Raw genomic sequence first — 16377 nt, 5'->3', positions numbered from 1 at the left:
GGCAGGGGTGAGGCCCTGGCCAACTCACCCTGCCCACTTTCATAGATTTTACTTATTTATTTATTTACTGGAAAGAGAGAGAGAGAGCAAGGAGAAAGAGAGAGAGCCTGAGCAAGCGGGAGGAGGCAGAGGCAGAGGGAGAAGCAGGTTTCCCGCTGAGCAGGGAGCCTGACTTGAGACTTGATCCCAGGACCCTGAAATCATGACCTGAGTCGAAGGCAGACGCTTCACCAAGTGAGCCACCCAGGCGTCCCAATGCCAGCTTTCTCCCAGAGCTCAGCTGGCTGCAAAGGAAAGGCCGCTTGGGCCTTCAGCAGCATCTGGACCTTAAGGAGAATCCTCCTTTAACAAAAAGGGTTTTGTTACCTGAGTCTGTTTGTGTTCTGAGTCCGCAAGGGTTCCAATCAGCGCTGCTGGAAAAGGTCTAAGGCTGTCCCAAAGTCTGGGGAGTTGAGGGGTGGGGCTTACAGGGGTGTCAGGATCCCTGGCCTAAAAAATTGCAGGGAGTGGGGGATCTTAGCCCATCCCCTCCGCTCCCCCGCAGCCAGACGGCTGGGTCAGGGGTGGTTACGCCCTGAGATCCTGTCATCTTTTCTGGGCTCTGATTTTACAGAATCTGAAGTTCCACAAGCTTCTAGTTCCAGGTAAAGAGAGAGACAACAAAGTCTAGGGTGTAGCAGATTCCCAATAAATGATCTGCTGAAAAAAAGAATGAATTGTGGCATGCCTGGGTGGCTCAGTCATTAAGCATCTGCCTTTGGCTCAGGTCATGATCCCAGGGTCCTGGGATTGAGCCCCACATGGAACTCCCTGATCAGCAGGAAGCCTGCTTCTCCCACTCCCCCCTGCTTGTGTTCCCTCTCTCGCTGTGTCTTTTTCCATCAAATAAATAAATACAAATCTTTAAAAAAAAGAAAGAAAGAATCGTGAGGATAGTTGATATTATTGAGCATTTACTATGCCAGGCAGCATTCAAGCACTATGTATGCGGCATCTTATTTAATCTACCCCCATGTTGCAGAAGAGGGAACACAAGCACAGAAAAGTGAACTTACTTCGCCTAAAGTCCCAAGCTGTGAAGACGAACATAAATGAATGAATGAATAATGAAGGAATAGAAACCAGTTCCCATCTACATTAGCATTTTCCCTTCAAATATTACAGAATCAAAAACCTGGTTACAACTCTTCTTGGGACCTAAGAATCCCAGCTCAAGCCTCCTGACCCCCTGGTCCTCTCCAGGCTAGTCCCCTCCCTCTCACTAAGCACGACTATGTCCCTAAACCTAAGCCTGAGGTAGAAATTTATGCCACAAAAGCCTGGGGACCCTAACAGAAGGGGACCCTTTTGTTTTCTTTCCACCAAGCCCCACACTGCACAACAGTCAGGGATGGGACAAGACACAATGCACAGATGAGGAAACAGGCCCAGGAGGGAGAGGAGGCCACTTAGATCAGACATCTAAGTGACAAAGCTGAGATGTGAACACTTGCCCATCAGACTCGTGAGCCCGACAGGAAGACGGTGAGGGAACGAAGGGCAGTAAGGGAAACTGTGGGACACTGGCAGGGGGACCGTGGAGAGTCAACCTCAGTTCATTCATCAGGAACACTCTCCCCAAACTCCCTCTCAGCGTCCAGACCAGCTAATGGCAACAGAGGCACATTTGATGGGGTCTGTCATCGCGGTGGTGGTGGCCGTGGCAACATTCGTGGGAATGTTGGGAATTCGTGGGAACCGTTCATGACTGTGCACCAGCTACACACAGAGGCACACTGTGATCAGAGCAAAAAGGTGTCAGTCAGAGGGTCAGAGAGCAACACGGAGACATTTCTAAAAGACATCCCTAACACGGTCTCCCAGGAATCTACGTCACCTCCACACCCAATGTGACCTGTTTGATAATGGTTGTCCAGTGGAGCGTTGTGCAAGCTGGAAAAGGGCTGGCAACAACCTCAATGGCCATTGAAAGGAAAATAATTCCAGGGCCTCCATGCAATGGAATATTGTGTGATCACGAAAAAGGATGAGTTGAGGGACAATGGCGGCACAGTCAGCTAAGCGGCTGACTCTTGGTTTCGGCTCAGGTCATGATCTCAGGGGCATGACAGGGAACCCCACGTTGGGCTCTGTGCTCAGCGGGGAGTCTACTTAGGGTACTCTCTCCCTCTCCCTCCTCCCCTTCCCTGCCCCGCTCCCTCTCTCTCTCTCTCTCTCAAGTAAACAAATAAGTCTTTCAACAAAATTAAAACAAGGCAAAAAAAATTTTTTAATAAAAACAAAAAAAGAGTGAGACAGCTCTGCAATGCCAACATGAGAAGCCTCCAGGATATGTTGCTGAATGAAGAAGGCAAAGTGGAGGGGCGCCTGGGTGGCTCAGTGGGTTAAGCCTCTGCCTTTGGCTCAGGTCATGATCTCAGGGTCCTGGGATTGAGCCCCACATCGGGTTCTCTGCTCAACGGGGAGCCTGCTTCCCCTTCTCTCTCTGCCTGCCTCTCTGCCCACTTGTGATCTTTCTCTCTTTGTCAAATAAATAAGTAAAATCTTAAAAAAAAAAAAAAAAGGCAAAGCGGAGACCAGTGGACAGTGCTCCAACGTGGGACATGTGTGGCCATCACGTGTGGGCCCACGCCTGCGTGCTAGCACAGACCTCCCACAACAAGAAAAACCCTCAGGAAGGGAGGGAAATGTGGGAGGGGAGGAAGACCAGCTTTTCACCATAAACCCTTCCATACCCTCTGAATTTTGGACAATGAGCAGGGAGTATATATTCAAATTAAACAAAACATTAAAATAAAAATGTGTAAATTCCACAGGGTAGTTGAATTGAGAACATCCACAAGAAACGTGGCACCATTTGGGGGCCAGAGCAGAGTGAGGAGGGCATCCCACGGGGCCAGGTGGGAGTGGGCAGAACAGGGAGTGTGATGCCGAAACAGGAAACTGGTAACGTATGGGGATTAACAAGATAAGCATATACGTTAAGAATAATGAAAGCTGGGGTGCCTGGGTGGCTCAGTGGGTTAAGCCACTGCCTTCAGCTCAGGTCATGATCCCAGAGTCCTGGGATTGAGTGCCGCATCAGGCTCTCTGCTCAGCGGGGAGTCTGCTTCTCCCCGCTCCCTCTCTCTGCCTACCTCTCTGCCTACTTGTGATCTCTGTCTGTCAAATAAATAAAGAAAATCTTTAAAAAAAATAGTAACTAATGTAGAGATTACCTTAAAAAAAAGGGGGGGTGGGATGCCTGGGTAGCTCAGTGGGTTAAAGCCTCTGCCTTCAGCTCAGGTCATGATCCCAGGGTCCTGGGATCGAGCCCCACATCGGGCTCTCCGCTCAGCAGGGAGCCTGCTTCCTTCTCTCTCTCTGCCTGCCTCTCTGCCTCCTTGTCTGTCAAATAAGTAAATAAAATCTTAAAAAAGGGGGGGGGGACACCTGGGTGGCTCAGTGGGTTAAGCCTCTGCCTTCAGCTCAGGTCATGATCTCAGGGTCCTGGGATCGAGCCCCACATCAGGCTCTCTGCTCAGCGGGGAGCCTGCTTCCTCCTCTCTCTCTGCCTGCCTCTCTGCTTACTCGTGATCTCTCTCTGTCAAATAAATAAATCTTAAAATAATAATAATAATAATGAAATCTGGAATGCCCGGGTGGCTGAGTCAGTTAAGCATCTACCTTCAGCCCAGGTCATGATCCCAGGGTCCTGGGATCGAGTTCTGCATCAGGCTTCCTGCCCAGCGGAGAGTCTGCTTCTCCCTCTGCCTCTCCCCCCACCCACCCCTGCTTGTGCTCACGCTCAGTCTCTCTCCCGCTGCCTCTTAAAAATAAATAAATAAATAAATAAATAAATAAATAAATAAATATTAAGAGTGATGACAGGTAACATTCTTCTCACTGATGGGAAAGATAGTTCCAAACATGGAAAGAGAAAATTAGAATAAACTCTGGGCATTGGGTGAGAAGCAGAATTATCCGCGTCGACTCATAATTTTCTAAATAGACGGTACACAGAAGACAGAAGATAAAAGGAGACCGAAGACAGATAATCAGATACCGAGATGCTACAGATATAAGTGTAGGTCCATGTACACACACACACACAGTCTTAGAGAGGGAGCGGTGACACTCCGGCGGCAATGAGCACACTTTGTGCTGAGACCGTCCCCCACCGGAAGGAGCCAGGTCTCCTTGGAGAAATGGCCGATTCCAGGGCTGGGGCAGGGAGGACATGAGATGAGCTGGAGCGCCTAGAGGACCTCGTGCCAGAAAATAAGGAAGTACTCAGAGAATGAGGGGACATGTCAGAAAGGCACAGAAGCCAGCTAGAAGGGGCTCCCAACCTCCCTTCAAACACTTACTATTGCAAAGGGGGGTAGTAATTTTACAGCTGCGAAGACTGGCAGAGCGCTTTCAGTCAAATAATCAAAGTGAACATCGTCAATGTCATCACGAGGGGAAAACCTGTAACCACGTGAGGTGATGGATGTTCACCAGACTTACTGTGCTGATCATTTCCTAATATATACATCTACCAAGTCACGATGCTGTACTCCTTAAACTTATATGATGTTATATGTCAATTATATTTCAATAAAACCGGGGGTGGGGCGGGGAAAGCGAGCAGCACGGGTAACGGGCTGAAGAGAAGAACACAGCATCAAGTGTGTGATTTACCTGCCGAGGACTCGGGCATAACCTGAGTCTAATCACGAGGAACAACAGATACACATGCCACAGACGAGCTGGCTTGTCGTTCTCAAAAATGTCAAGGTCACTAACGTCAAGGAAAGACTGAGGAGCTGTTTTAGATCAAAGGAGACTAAAGAGACACGGCAACGAAATGCAACACATGATTCTGAACTGGACCCTTTCAGCACACATAGTTAGGGCAGCTGATGAAAGCTAAATGGGTTCAAGGAGATGGCAGTAATGAGCTGTGTTAATCTCCTGATTCTGATGGTTACACTGTGGTTATATAGAAGTTGGCCCTGTTTGTAGGAGATATATATATATATATCTCCTACAAATTTATATATATATATATATTTATATATAATTTATATATATTTATATATATATAATATATATTTATATATATAATTTATATATATATATATTTATATATATATAAAGTATTAGGGGGTGATAAGGCAACAGGTCAACTATTTATTTATTTATTTAGGAGAAGGAGAGGTAGGAGAAGGGGCAGAGGGAGAGGGAGAGATCGAGAATCCCAAGCAGACTCCCCACTGAGCACGGAGCCCGAAGCGGGGCTCGATCTCACCACCCTGAGATCACGACATGAGGCAAAATAAAGAGTCTGATGCTTAACTGACCCAGGTGCTCCTATTCTTTCTTAAATAATTCAGGGGGAAACATGTTCCTTATACTGTTTTTATAACATTTCTATATATGTGACATCTTTTTCAAAACGAAAAGTGCTGGAGACTGCATGTCTGTGTCCTCCAAATTCATACACTGAAATAACCCAATGTGAGGGTTATTTCATGAGTGGGTTTAGTGCCCTGATGAAAGGGACCCCAGAGACCTCTCTCACCCCTTCCACCGTGCGAGGACCCAGCATCTACGAATCAGAAAGCAGGTCCTCACCAGACACCAAATCTGCCACCAACTGATCTTGGACTTCTCAGCATTCAAAGTGTGAGAGATAAAATTCTGTTGTTTCCAAGCCACTCAAAAGCCACTCACTTTTTGAGAGCTTACAGCACTCAAAACTTACAGCGCCCAAACAGACTAAGAAAAAAAGTTTAAATTGAAAAAAAAGTAAGAATAAGATCTAGGGCTATGAATGTTTATAGCAGCAATGTCCACAATAGCCAAACCTAGATGTCCATCAACAGATGAATGGATAAAGAAGATGAGGTATATATATATAATGGAATACTATGCAGCCATCAAAAGAAATGAAATCTTGCCATTCGCGACAATTTGGATGGAATTAGAGGGTATTAGGCTGAGCAAAATAAGTCAATCAGAGAAAGACAATTACATGATCTCTCTGATATGAGGATGTCAAGAGGCAACGTGGGGGCTATGGAGGGTAGGAAAGAAATAAATGAAACAAGATGGGATCGGGAGAGAGACAAACCATAAGAGACTCTTAATCTCACAAAACAAACTGAGGGTTGCTGGGGGGAGGGCGGTAGGGAGAGGGTGGCTGGGTTATGGACATTGGGGAGGGTATGTGCTACGGTGAGTGCTGTGAAGTGTGTAAACCTGGTGATTCACAGACCTGCACCCCTGGGACTAATAATACATTATATGTTAATAAAAAATAAAAAATTAACTTTAAAAAAAGATCTAGGGGGGCGCCTGGGTGGCTCAGTGGGTTAAAGCCTCTGCCTTCGGCTCAGGTCATGATCCCAGGGTCCTGGGATCGAGCCCCACATCGGGCTCTCTGCTCGATGGGGAACCTGCTTCCTCCTCTCTCTCTCTCTCTCTCTCTCTCTCTCTGCCTGCCTCTCTGCCTACTTGTGATCTCTCTCTCTCTCTCTGTCAAATAAATAAATAAATCTTAAAAAAGATCTAGGGTTAAATGCCATTAATGGGAATTAAAACACATCCTCACAGCATTTTCTATGTGTTACTATGTGTACCTATTTCACCAAAGGACATGTATTCTATAATGTTCATCACAGCCCAATTCCAAAGAGCCAAAAGCCAGAAACAACCTAAGTGTCTCTTGGTAATAAAATGTGTAAACAAATTGTGGTACCTCATGCAGTAGGATTCTAGGCAGTAACAAAAAGGAACGAATCTTGATACATGCAATTTGGATTAATGTTACAGTTACAATACTGAGTAAAAGAAATCAGACACAGGATGCCTGGGTGGCTCAGAGGGTTAGAGCCTCCGCCTTCAGCTCAGGTCATGATCTCAGGGTTGTGGGATGGAGCCTCGTGTCTGGCTCTGTGCTGGGTGTGGAACCTGCTTAAGATTCTCTTTCTGCCCCTCCCTCTACCCCTCTCTCTCTCCCTCTCTAAAAAACAAACAGGCAAGACTAATGTTTGCTATTAGAAATCAGGATAATGATTTTTCCTTTCTCCACTTAGGTGGTGATGGGAGTGGCTGTAACTAGAAGGGGTACGGGTACCAGAAGGGGTTTCTGGGCTGCTGGAATGGCCTGTCTCTTGATCTGCATGCTGGTTCCACCAGTGGGTCTACACAGGGAAAAACCACCGAGCATCTGCCTATGTCGTGTGCTCTTTCCTGTGTGTGCGTATTTCAGCAAAGAGACGTAAAACAGTAAGACGCGCGTATATAGGGACAGATATCAACCCCAGTGGGGTGGCAGCTGTGAGAAGTGGATGTGGGGAGCTGAAATGAAAGGGGGAGATAACACAAAAGTGCAATGCAGGCTTTGCAAGGACTGGCAGAAATCGCATCTTCAGAACCGAAAGGAGGGGTTAGCTAATGCTCTGCACTTGAGTTTCAAGACTAAAGAAAGGAAAGGGTCCCCATTATCTGCATGTCCCTCACCAGCCCCCAGGAGCATGAGCAAGGCGCGCTCGATAACCAGCCCCGTTTCAGCGTGAGGACTGAGGTCTGGCTTGAGCCGGGCAGTCCGGGCAGTCCCCACTCCTGCCCCAGTGTTGCTCTCTTCCAGGGCCTACTGATCTGCACCCACCAGTTTCCCTGAGGAACCTTCCTCCTCCCTGACCTCCTTTGTCCTCGCCAGGGCTCCAGGGCTAGGGCCTGTGAGGCAGGGATCTGGTGACAGCTATAAAAATAAACGCTCCCCCAGCCTGGCTCCCTGGCCTCCAGACTCACCCCACAGAGATCCCAGCTGCGCTGGCCCCAGACCGGCTAGCAAAGGTGCCTCCCAGGCCTGGCAGGCTACGGGCTCACTGGAGCAGGTGGCGGCAGCGGCAGCATGAGGCAGAGGGGTTATTCGGGGTGGTGTGGGGTGTCAGGTCCTGGCGCCGCCTCCCCCTGCTCTGTGAGCTATGCAGCAGGGACTGACCCTCTCTGCTTCCAAACTGAGGACCTCCTTGGTCGTTTGCATATAGAGCGTGCGGGGCCAGGATTCGACCTTGCTGAGCTTAGCGAAAGAGAGTCTGTCCATGCCACACAGGTTGATTCCACTGGGGCAAATGTGTCAGTTAGAAATAGCTTCAGCTGCCAGTGACACGGAGCCAAAATGACAGAGACCTCCGTAAGGTTGTTTTTATTTTTATTTTTTATATCATATAAGTAAGTCCAGAGCAAGGCAGGCAAAGACAGGTGTGGCTGCTGCGCTCGTATCAGGAACCCAAGTGCCGTTTATCTTCCAGATTCATCAGCCTTCGTGGGCAGCTTCCAGGCCTCCCTGTTTGCCACATGGTCCAAGGGGGGCCCTGAAGCTCCAGCCATCGTATCTGAGCTCCAGGCAGAAAGTAGGAAGAAGTGGGGGGTGGGGGGTGGAAAGGGTGCAGAGGAAGGAGGCAAAAGGAACTGTACCTCATAGCTGAATCAGCAACCCTACCCCCCACCCCCCAGAGCTTTCCTGGAAACCTCACCTACAACTTCTGTTTATACTCATTAGTCATCCCTTGCTGCAAGACAATCTGGGAAATGTAGTCTCTTACCTGCCCCCAACACTAGAGGGTCCCATTGCTAAGGAAGAAGAAGAAGGAGGGGAGCGACTATCAAATAGGCAATGTTAGCGACGGTGAAGAAAAAAATACACATGAAGTGAAAATTCTGGAAAGAAAGAAACGCAAACAGAACTCACGCTACCATTGCCCTGCATGAATTTACCTGTCAGATCTTTCCCGAACACCATGAGGAACTTCATTATCTTCTTAGCACAGACAGGGAGAATGGAGGGACACCAAGATGCCGTCACTTGCCCCGAATCACACAGCCAGGAAGTGGAGGGTTCAGAACTAGAATGCAGGGAGCCAAATTCCAGCGCCAGAGCTCGTAAGAGCTCATTACCACCAAAACGGTAATGAGATTGTTAATAACGATGATGACGGCTGATGCTCACTGCACGCTCACGTGCTTCAAACACGCTGATGGATTCACGTGTGTAACCCTCACAACGACCTTACGAGACAGGTGCCACCGTTCCATTTTACGAACGCAGAAACCGAGGCCAGAGAGGTAAAGTGACTTGTCCAAGGCCACATAGCGAGTGTTAATGGGGTTTATTTCCCGGTTGCAGAATGATGGGCACTTTCCATCTCCTTCTTTTGTGGATGCCCTGCCTTCTCCAACCCTCCCACCAGGATCGTGCATTGCTTGGGAAATCAGAGAAAAAGGAAAACACCTCTCCTGGGGTCCAGCCTCCTGCATACCCCCCCAGGACTCCCATCCCGGAGGCCTCAGGGAGACCAGGCCCCACTTCCCTCTCCAGTCTGGCCTTCTTCCCTCTGCCCCCCGCCCCCCTCCCCATGCTCTCTTCTCTGCAGTCAGAGCTTCCCAAGGAACTCTCCCCGTCTTGGCTCCCCGCCTTTGCTCCTCCAATACCCCTTCCTGGCATGCCCTTCCCCTCATTCCTGCCTGGTGAACAGCTCATGAGTGGCTCCAGGCCCTGGGTCAGAGGCTGCTCACCCATGAGATCTCCTGGGCCCGGGCGGGAGGCCTCCCTATGCCCTTCACCCACTGCACTTTGCCTCCTCCTGAGGCCGACGGGCCTGCTCCGTCCCATCAACAAACTTGTCAAGGGCTTTCCAGGTGCCAGCCCCTGCCAGGGACACCCACTCATTCCTCCTCCAAACAACCTCCGTCAGCCTCATGCTGGCCTCCACGGCTTTGTGTGAGGGACCCCACCACCCCTCGGTTCTCCTCTCTCCATGTCGCCCCTGGATCCCTCAAACCCTAGGCCAGCTCCTCACTCTTCCCAGTACACCGTGCTACTCCGTGCTGCTCCGAGCTGTCCTGTCTCAGGGTCTTTGCATTTGCTCCTCCTTCTGCCTGGAATGCTCTCTAAACACCCACCCCTTGTCCCCATCTACCACTCCCCTGCGCCTTCATTTTCTTCTTTCTCCCCCACCAGAGTGTCAACTCCGGGAGCCCAGAGACTGTCCCAGCCCACAGTAGGTGCTTGCTTGACTGACTAAGTACGTGACTGTATACCCAGGCCCAAGGAGGTCAAGCATCTTGCCCAGAGTCATCCAGCAAGTAAGGGACAAAGCTCAGAACTTTTTGTCTTTTTTTTTTTTTTTTTGGCCCGAGCATCTTAACTCTCAAAGGCTGTAAAATCAAGGTTTGCCCATCTGTCCCCCCAGAGTGCAGTGATAGCTAAGCTTGGGGCTCACACAGGTACAGATTCTAATATCCATTCTGTTCTCTGGGCAGGTAATGTCCCCTCTCAGGGGCTCAGGTCCCCCCACCTTGGCCTCGAGGATACCCTGGAGGGGCTTGAACCCTCAGGTGGGGACCCCAGAAGCTCCAGTCCCCCCCAGCATCCCCAGCCTCCCTCACTCCCCTGCACATGGCCACGGCCAACACAAGGTTGGACACCCCCAAAGAGAGGCAGCCAAATGGACAGCTGGAACTGCTGGGACTCCCTCAGGGGTCACCTAGAAGGCCAGGAAAGGATGGGGGAGGGGAGCAGGACAGGAAAACAGAGCAAATGACAAATTTGGGGCCACAGGCAAAGACAGGAAGAGAAAGATTCTCAGGTTCAAAGGTATAAAACACCATAACACCCAGCACAGCGTGCGCATGCCCAATAAACCAAGGCCCGTCCCCCTCACACCTCACCTGGCTCAGGTGTCTGCTCGAATGCCGCCTCCTATGAGGACTTCCTGGACCTCCCAGCCACTCCCTGTCCCACTTTCCTTCCTTCAGAGCCCTCGTCCCCACCTATCATTACTTCGTTCTAGTTAGTGGACACTTAGTGTCTGCCTCTCCCCATAAACCATCACCTCTGTCTTGGTCACCTTGTCCCCAGCCCCAAGCATCGTGCCTGGAACCCAAAAGGTGCTGAGCAAATGTTTGCCAAATAAATGGAAAAAGTAACTGAGCAGATAATTATCCCAGAAGCAAAGACAAAATGGTCCCAGGGACTCTGGGGGAGGAGGACACCTTTAAGTGTTTCCACGGGGGAGACTCCCTTCTCTTTCCTACCCCAACTCGTACATTCTCAGTTGTGCCACCGTGGACAGGTCCCTTCCCCTCTCTGAGCCTGTCTGCTTGGCAGGAAAATGCCCATCACCAAAGCCACAGCCTCCAAGAGGCAGCTGGGGTAATTCAACCGGCGAGCAGCCAGCCGTGTCTCCAGCTTTCACTCTGGACACCCACTTTTCTTCCTGGTGAAATCACCAGGCTATGGGACAATTGCCTAAGATTAGGAGGTATGAATGTGTTTTGTCAACTCTCCTGTCCTAAGCAAATGCTGGTTGGGGCTCCCAGCTAGCCTCAGTGGTCAACCCCACTAAATGGGTCTGTGGTTAACATGATCAGCCTTCTTGGGCAGACGGAAGGATCCAGCAAGTCCATCTGAGCCAAGGCCTTGGAGTGGCACTTTGCCCATCGTAAGCACTGAACTCACACACGCTGTTGTTACTATTCCTCGAGGCTCGTCTCTGGCCTCCTGCCCCCACTTCCCCCAGCCTACTCCCTTGTTTTCTGACTTGTGAATGGCTTTCTCCCTCCTCCCTGCAAGCCTTTAGTCCTCCTAGCCTTGTGATCCATGAGGTGGCTGTTTCCCCACCTATGACATCTCCCAGAGTCCTTTGGGCACAGCTCTGTCCACAGCGGTCCTGCACCAGGCCACCAGGAGAGCCCGCAACCTGCTTTTTCCCAACCTTCTTCAGATGGGCTCAGGGTCAAGTCCCCTTTCTTTTGCTTCCAAATTGTGAAACGGTGTGCAAGTCACTTAACTCTGGCATTGGGGGGTACCTGAACTTGGGGCCAGGCAAGGAGTCATCAGGCAGGACCCAGGAATGGGGGAAGGGGCTAGGATCACAAGAGGCTCTCGACTCCAAGCTTTCCCCAGAGACCTAGGGGTCAGACCTAACTCTGAAACTGGCTTCACCCCATTCCTTGAGCATGAACCCCACTTCTGTGGGTCGCAGTTTACTTTTATAAAATGGGTATGACACCTTCCCTGGGGTGTTTCCGGAGCTTATATCCAGATGTGAGCGTGGAAAGGGCTCCAAGACAGTGCTCAGGAAAAGGAAGCCTGGGGTCACCATGTGGCTGGGTGGCTCCCCTCTCACCTTAGAACAGCCGCCACCAGCCAACTCTTAGTGACAAAGAGGAGAGCAGGGATGGGGAAGATGCATTTCTGAATCATGACCTCCCCACCCCCAGCAGGACTGAGCCCCTCCTTCCCTGGCATTGGGCTCCCAGCCTTTGCCCTTGAGCCCAGATGCTGCTGCTGGTACTTGACTGACTTGGCGGGCCCAGGGATCCAACCAGTCACCTGTCCAGCCAGGACAGAGAGGACACCTGCTGGGGGGTGGGAGGGACAATGGAGGCCCAGGACCAAAGTGAGATTTTCTGCGCCCAGTGCCCATCCAGCCCCCGTGCCACAAACAAAAGGTTGGGGTTAGGGGGGTGGAGTTTGCCTGGCCCCTCAGCTCCTTGATGGTGGGAGCTGCTTATCTCTGCCCCCCTTATCCGAGGCTCCCATAGCAAAAGCACATCCAGGCCCCCAGAGGGAAAAGGAGGGGGAAAAGCATGTCCTCTTCTAAAACCACCATACCAGCAGCTGTTCCCCAACCCCAGGCTGCCCCAGGCCCTTGGCAAACCACTCTCTGAAGCTCCCATCTGACCCCACCCCTGAATTTCTAGGACAGGGGGACCCCAAACCATCTTCGTACCCTTAGGAATGTGACAAAAGGCTGCTCCATGGCTCTAAAAACTGGCTTCACAATCGTACCCACCTGTGCCAAGGTTGTTGGGAGGCTTACATGCAATGCGTTAGGTCCAGGACTTACTGGACACCCAACCCCTGGTAGGCACTTGCCACACTCTCGCTGCACTGAAGACTGGTTGCCAAATGCCAGGAACCTCCCAGCAAAAATAATAACAAGAGCAAACGCTTATATAATACCTCCTGTGTGCCAGGCCCGGCGGGATGCCGAACGTGTACCCACACTAAGCCCTCTGTGTCCATCCTCAGCTCTCAGGAGTGCTGTGCAGGGCTGGAAGGGCCATGGGGGTACAGTGCAGAGGGGTGGGAGGGTAACAGGGGGCAGAGAAGCAGAAGACTCGCCAGAGGTCCCTTCTGTCCCAGGGAATCAGAGACAGTGGTCCCAGGTTCAAACCAGGCTCAGCCACCATGAGCAAGAACGTAGGGCTGGAACTTGGTGTCCACACCTGGGCAGAGAAGGCAAGCTGGTAAACCTCCCGTCCCAAGGAAGGGGAATGGAAATGCAGGAACCCTTCCCCCACCTCCCTCCACCTGGCCCAGCTTCTCCCCTCCGGCAGGCCAGGGACACACAAACACAAGCTCGCCCACACACCCAGGCTCCTCTTAAAATAAATATATACACACACAAAGTATTTTTTAAACAGCTCGCCCAACTACACTCACCAAAAAGAATCTGCCCCAACTTGGGCTCAACGGGGACCAAGCCCTGTACCCTCTTCTCCTACATAATGTGGCCTGCCCGCCCGATCCCCAAACACTGTACAGAGGTCACAGAGACCCCTCTGAACCCAAGCCTGGCACTCAGGACCAGCCGGCGGCCCTAGACCTCTCCCCAAGCAGGGTTCCCAGTCACTCCTCCTCAGCACCCAGGGGCGCTGAGTCACTCAGAGGCTGACCCAGCCCTCCTCTGCCTCCCCCCAACAAGCCTGGCACCCCCATCTCCAAGCACAGACCGTGGAGGGAGTAGCAGAGAAGAGGAGGAAAAAGAAACAGCTGTAACACCCACACCCAACCACCAAAAACACCAAAATTAACAGGACCCCCCCAACACATACGAACCCCCCCCACACCAGGAAAACAAATATAAAATCATATAAACCAAAAATAAAGAAAAAAAAATCAAAAGGCAACTACTGCCCCCAAAAGGCCTTTAACCATTCTTTAAAAAAAAAAAAACCAAAAAGTTTATTAAAGTGTTCTTAATGCTTGAAACGGAAAAGATTCCCAAATATACAGACGCCTCTTTTCTCATAGAAATAGATTATTTTTTATAATACAAAAAAAAAAAAAAAAGACCAAAAAACAACAACAACAACAACACAACATCAACAACCCCGTAGGAACATCTTTGAGCGATTACTCAGGGCCCGGCTGACAGTTACACGTGGGTTGCGTCAGTCCCGTGTACACACGCGTTCAGCCATGTTTAAACCGATTGCATCAACTTCGAAACCGGCCCGCCCGCCGGCGCCTGGAGAGGAGGCAGGGGGAGAGGCAGAGAGTTTATCATTCATCTGTACACATAGACATTTCTTCTTTAAATAACACCACGGGCGGGCGCCCCATCTGCATGTGCGGTTGGTTTGGACAAAAATATAGATATATATATATAATAAAATATTAAAATTACCGACGAGCTCCCCGCGCTGCCAAGTGCCCCAGTGCCAAAGTTTTGCCGGCGCCACCAGGGGCGGGGGCGGGAGCGCGGGCGCTTCCCGGAGTCTCCGCGGCTGCGGCGCGCCCGGCAGCGCGGAGGCCGGCCGGCAGGGGGACGCGCGCGGGGGCCGCGCTAGCAGTGGCCGGAGGAGGCGAGCAGGGGCTCGGGCAGCTGCTTGAACAAGTTCCGCAGGGTGCTGAGCTCGCGCGACAGCTGCTCCACCTTCTTCTGGAGCCGCTCGTTCTCGGCCGTGAGCTCCAGGACCTTGTGCTGCGTCTCCAGGTTGCGCATCTTGGCCTTGTCGCGGCTCTTGCGCACCGCGATGTTGTTGCGCTCGCGACGGATCTTGTACTCGTCGCTGTGCTTGTCCACTGTCTTCTTGGCCTTGCTCTTGACCTGCGAGGGCGCCGGCGCCGCCCCCGCATAGCAGGCGGCCGGGGGCGCCTTGGCGTCGGCGGGGCTCGGCGTGCCGGGCGGGCTGGACGACGAGGACGTGGACAGGCTCCCGCTGCTGCCGCTCGGCACCGCCTGGTAGCCGAGGTAGGCGCGCAGCGCGTACGGGAAGCCAGCCGCCATGCCTGCGGTACCGCCGCCCGGCGCTCCGGCCTCCTCCTTCCGCTTGCAGTCCGCGGGCTCGAAGCCCGGCTCCGCCTTGAGCTCGGCGGGCTGCGGCGGCGGCGGCGGGGGCGGCGGGTGCAGGGGCGCGAAGCAGCCGGGGTGCAGTGCGCCCTTGGCGGCCCCCAGGCGCCCCAGGCTCACGTAGCCGTACTCGGACGCCTTCTTGCAGTTCTTGCCCCCGTAGTCGTCGGAGAAGAGGTCGGAGAGGAAGTCGTGGTGCTGCCCGGAGGAGGCGGGCGCGGGGGCGGGCGCGGGCGGAGCCGCCTCGAAGGTGTCCGTGGCTGTGGCCGGCGCCGGGGCCTGCGGCGCGCCCAGCGGCTCCAGGTACGGGCTGAAGTCGATGGCGCGCTCGTGGTCGCCGATGCTACCCAGCTCGCCGGCGGGGGGGCGCGGCCCGGGTCTGGCCGCGGGGGGCGCCGCGGGGGCCGCCTTGCCGGCGTACGCAGCAGCCAAGCAGTCCGCCTCGTAGTAGAAGTTGGCCACTTCCATGGATTTAAAGGCAGGCGGCGGCGGCAGGGGCAGACATGCTGGGTCCCAGGCCACCAGGCGTTGCATGAACGCGGGTGCCCGGGGAGGGGGCCTGGGGCTGCCCGCTCCGGCCGGCCCGCAGGTGGCGCGGCCTCCTGGCTCCGAACTGTCGCCGCTGTGTCGCTGCTGCTGCTGCTGCCGCCGGGGTGGCCGCTACTAGTGCGGGGGCTGACGGCTGGACCCTCGCGTGGGTCCTCTTCCCGGTCCCGTGCGCGGCTCTGACTCGCTAAAGTTTCTCCTGAGCCCGGTTATTTATAAAGGCGGCCCATGGCAACGGCTGCGTCACGCTGGCAGCCTCCCCGGCCCCTCCCGCCGCCGCCGGGACGCGGTGTAGCAGCCCGAGACCCCCAGGAGGGCGTCGGCTGGGCACGGCAGCCAGATCCGAGAGCAGGAGTGCGCCCTCGGGGGTCGGTGGGCCCCGGGGGGCGGCCTTACGCCCCCTACCCACCCCCACCCGGCCGCCGCGGGATTGGGAGCGAAAGGGGGAGGTGCGACCCCGCCCCCGGACCGCCCCCTCTGGGCTGGAGGCTGTACTGGAAGGGGGGGGAATCCGGGGAGGGGGCAACGCGATCGCCTTCCCCCACCCAAAACACGGCCGCCGCCCGCCCCCTGCTGGAAGAGGCCGTGGCTTCAGGATCCGCGGCGCCCAGTCCGGACGCCCCACGGAGGAGACGCTCGCATGCTGGGTAGCGGAGACCCCAGCCCTCCGCCCCCCGCCCCCAGCTCTGGCTCCTGGAGAGGTGACCCCGGG

General features: G+C 53.2%; 1 protein-coding gene across 1 annotated transcript; it reads right to left on the bottom strand.

Annotated features, from left to right (window-relative positions):
• Positions 1-14066: 14066 nt before the first annotated feature.
• Positions 14067-15874, bottom strand: CEBPB (CCAAT enhancer binding protein beta). The gene has a single exon (XM_045981398.1). It carries the CDS (start codon positions 15651-15653, stop codon positions 14613-14615), a length of 1041 nt encoding a protein of 346 aa, XP_045837354.1. The 5' UTR covers positions 15654-15874; the 3' UTR covers positions 14067-14612.
• Between the last annotated feature and the right edge of the window lie 503 nt (positions 15875-16377).

The sequence above is a fragment of the Meles meles genome, chromosome 16 (genome assembly GCF_922984935.1).
Source record: "Meles meles chromosome 16, mMelMel3.1 paternal haplotype, whole genome shotgun sequence".
NCBI lineage: Eukaryota > Metazoa > Chordata > Mammalia > Carnivora > Mustelidae > Meles > Meles meles.
The sequence above is the reverse complement of the archived record's forward strand: the minus strand, read 5'-3'. Positions and strand labels throughout refer to the sequence as shown.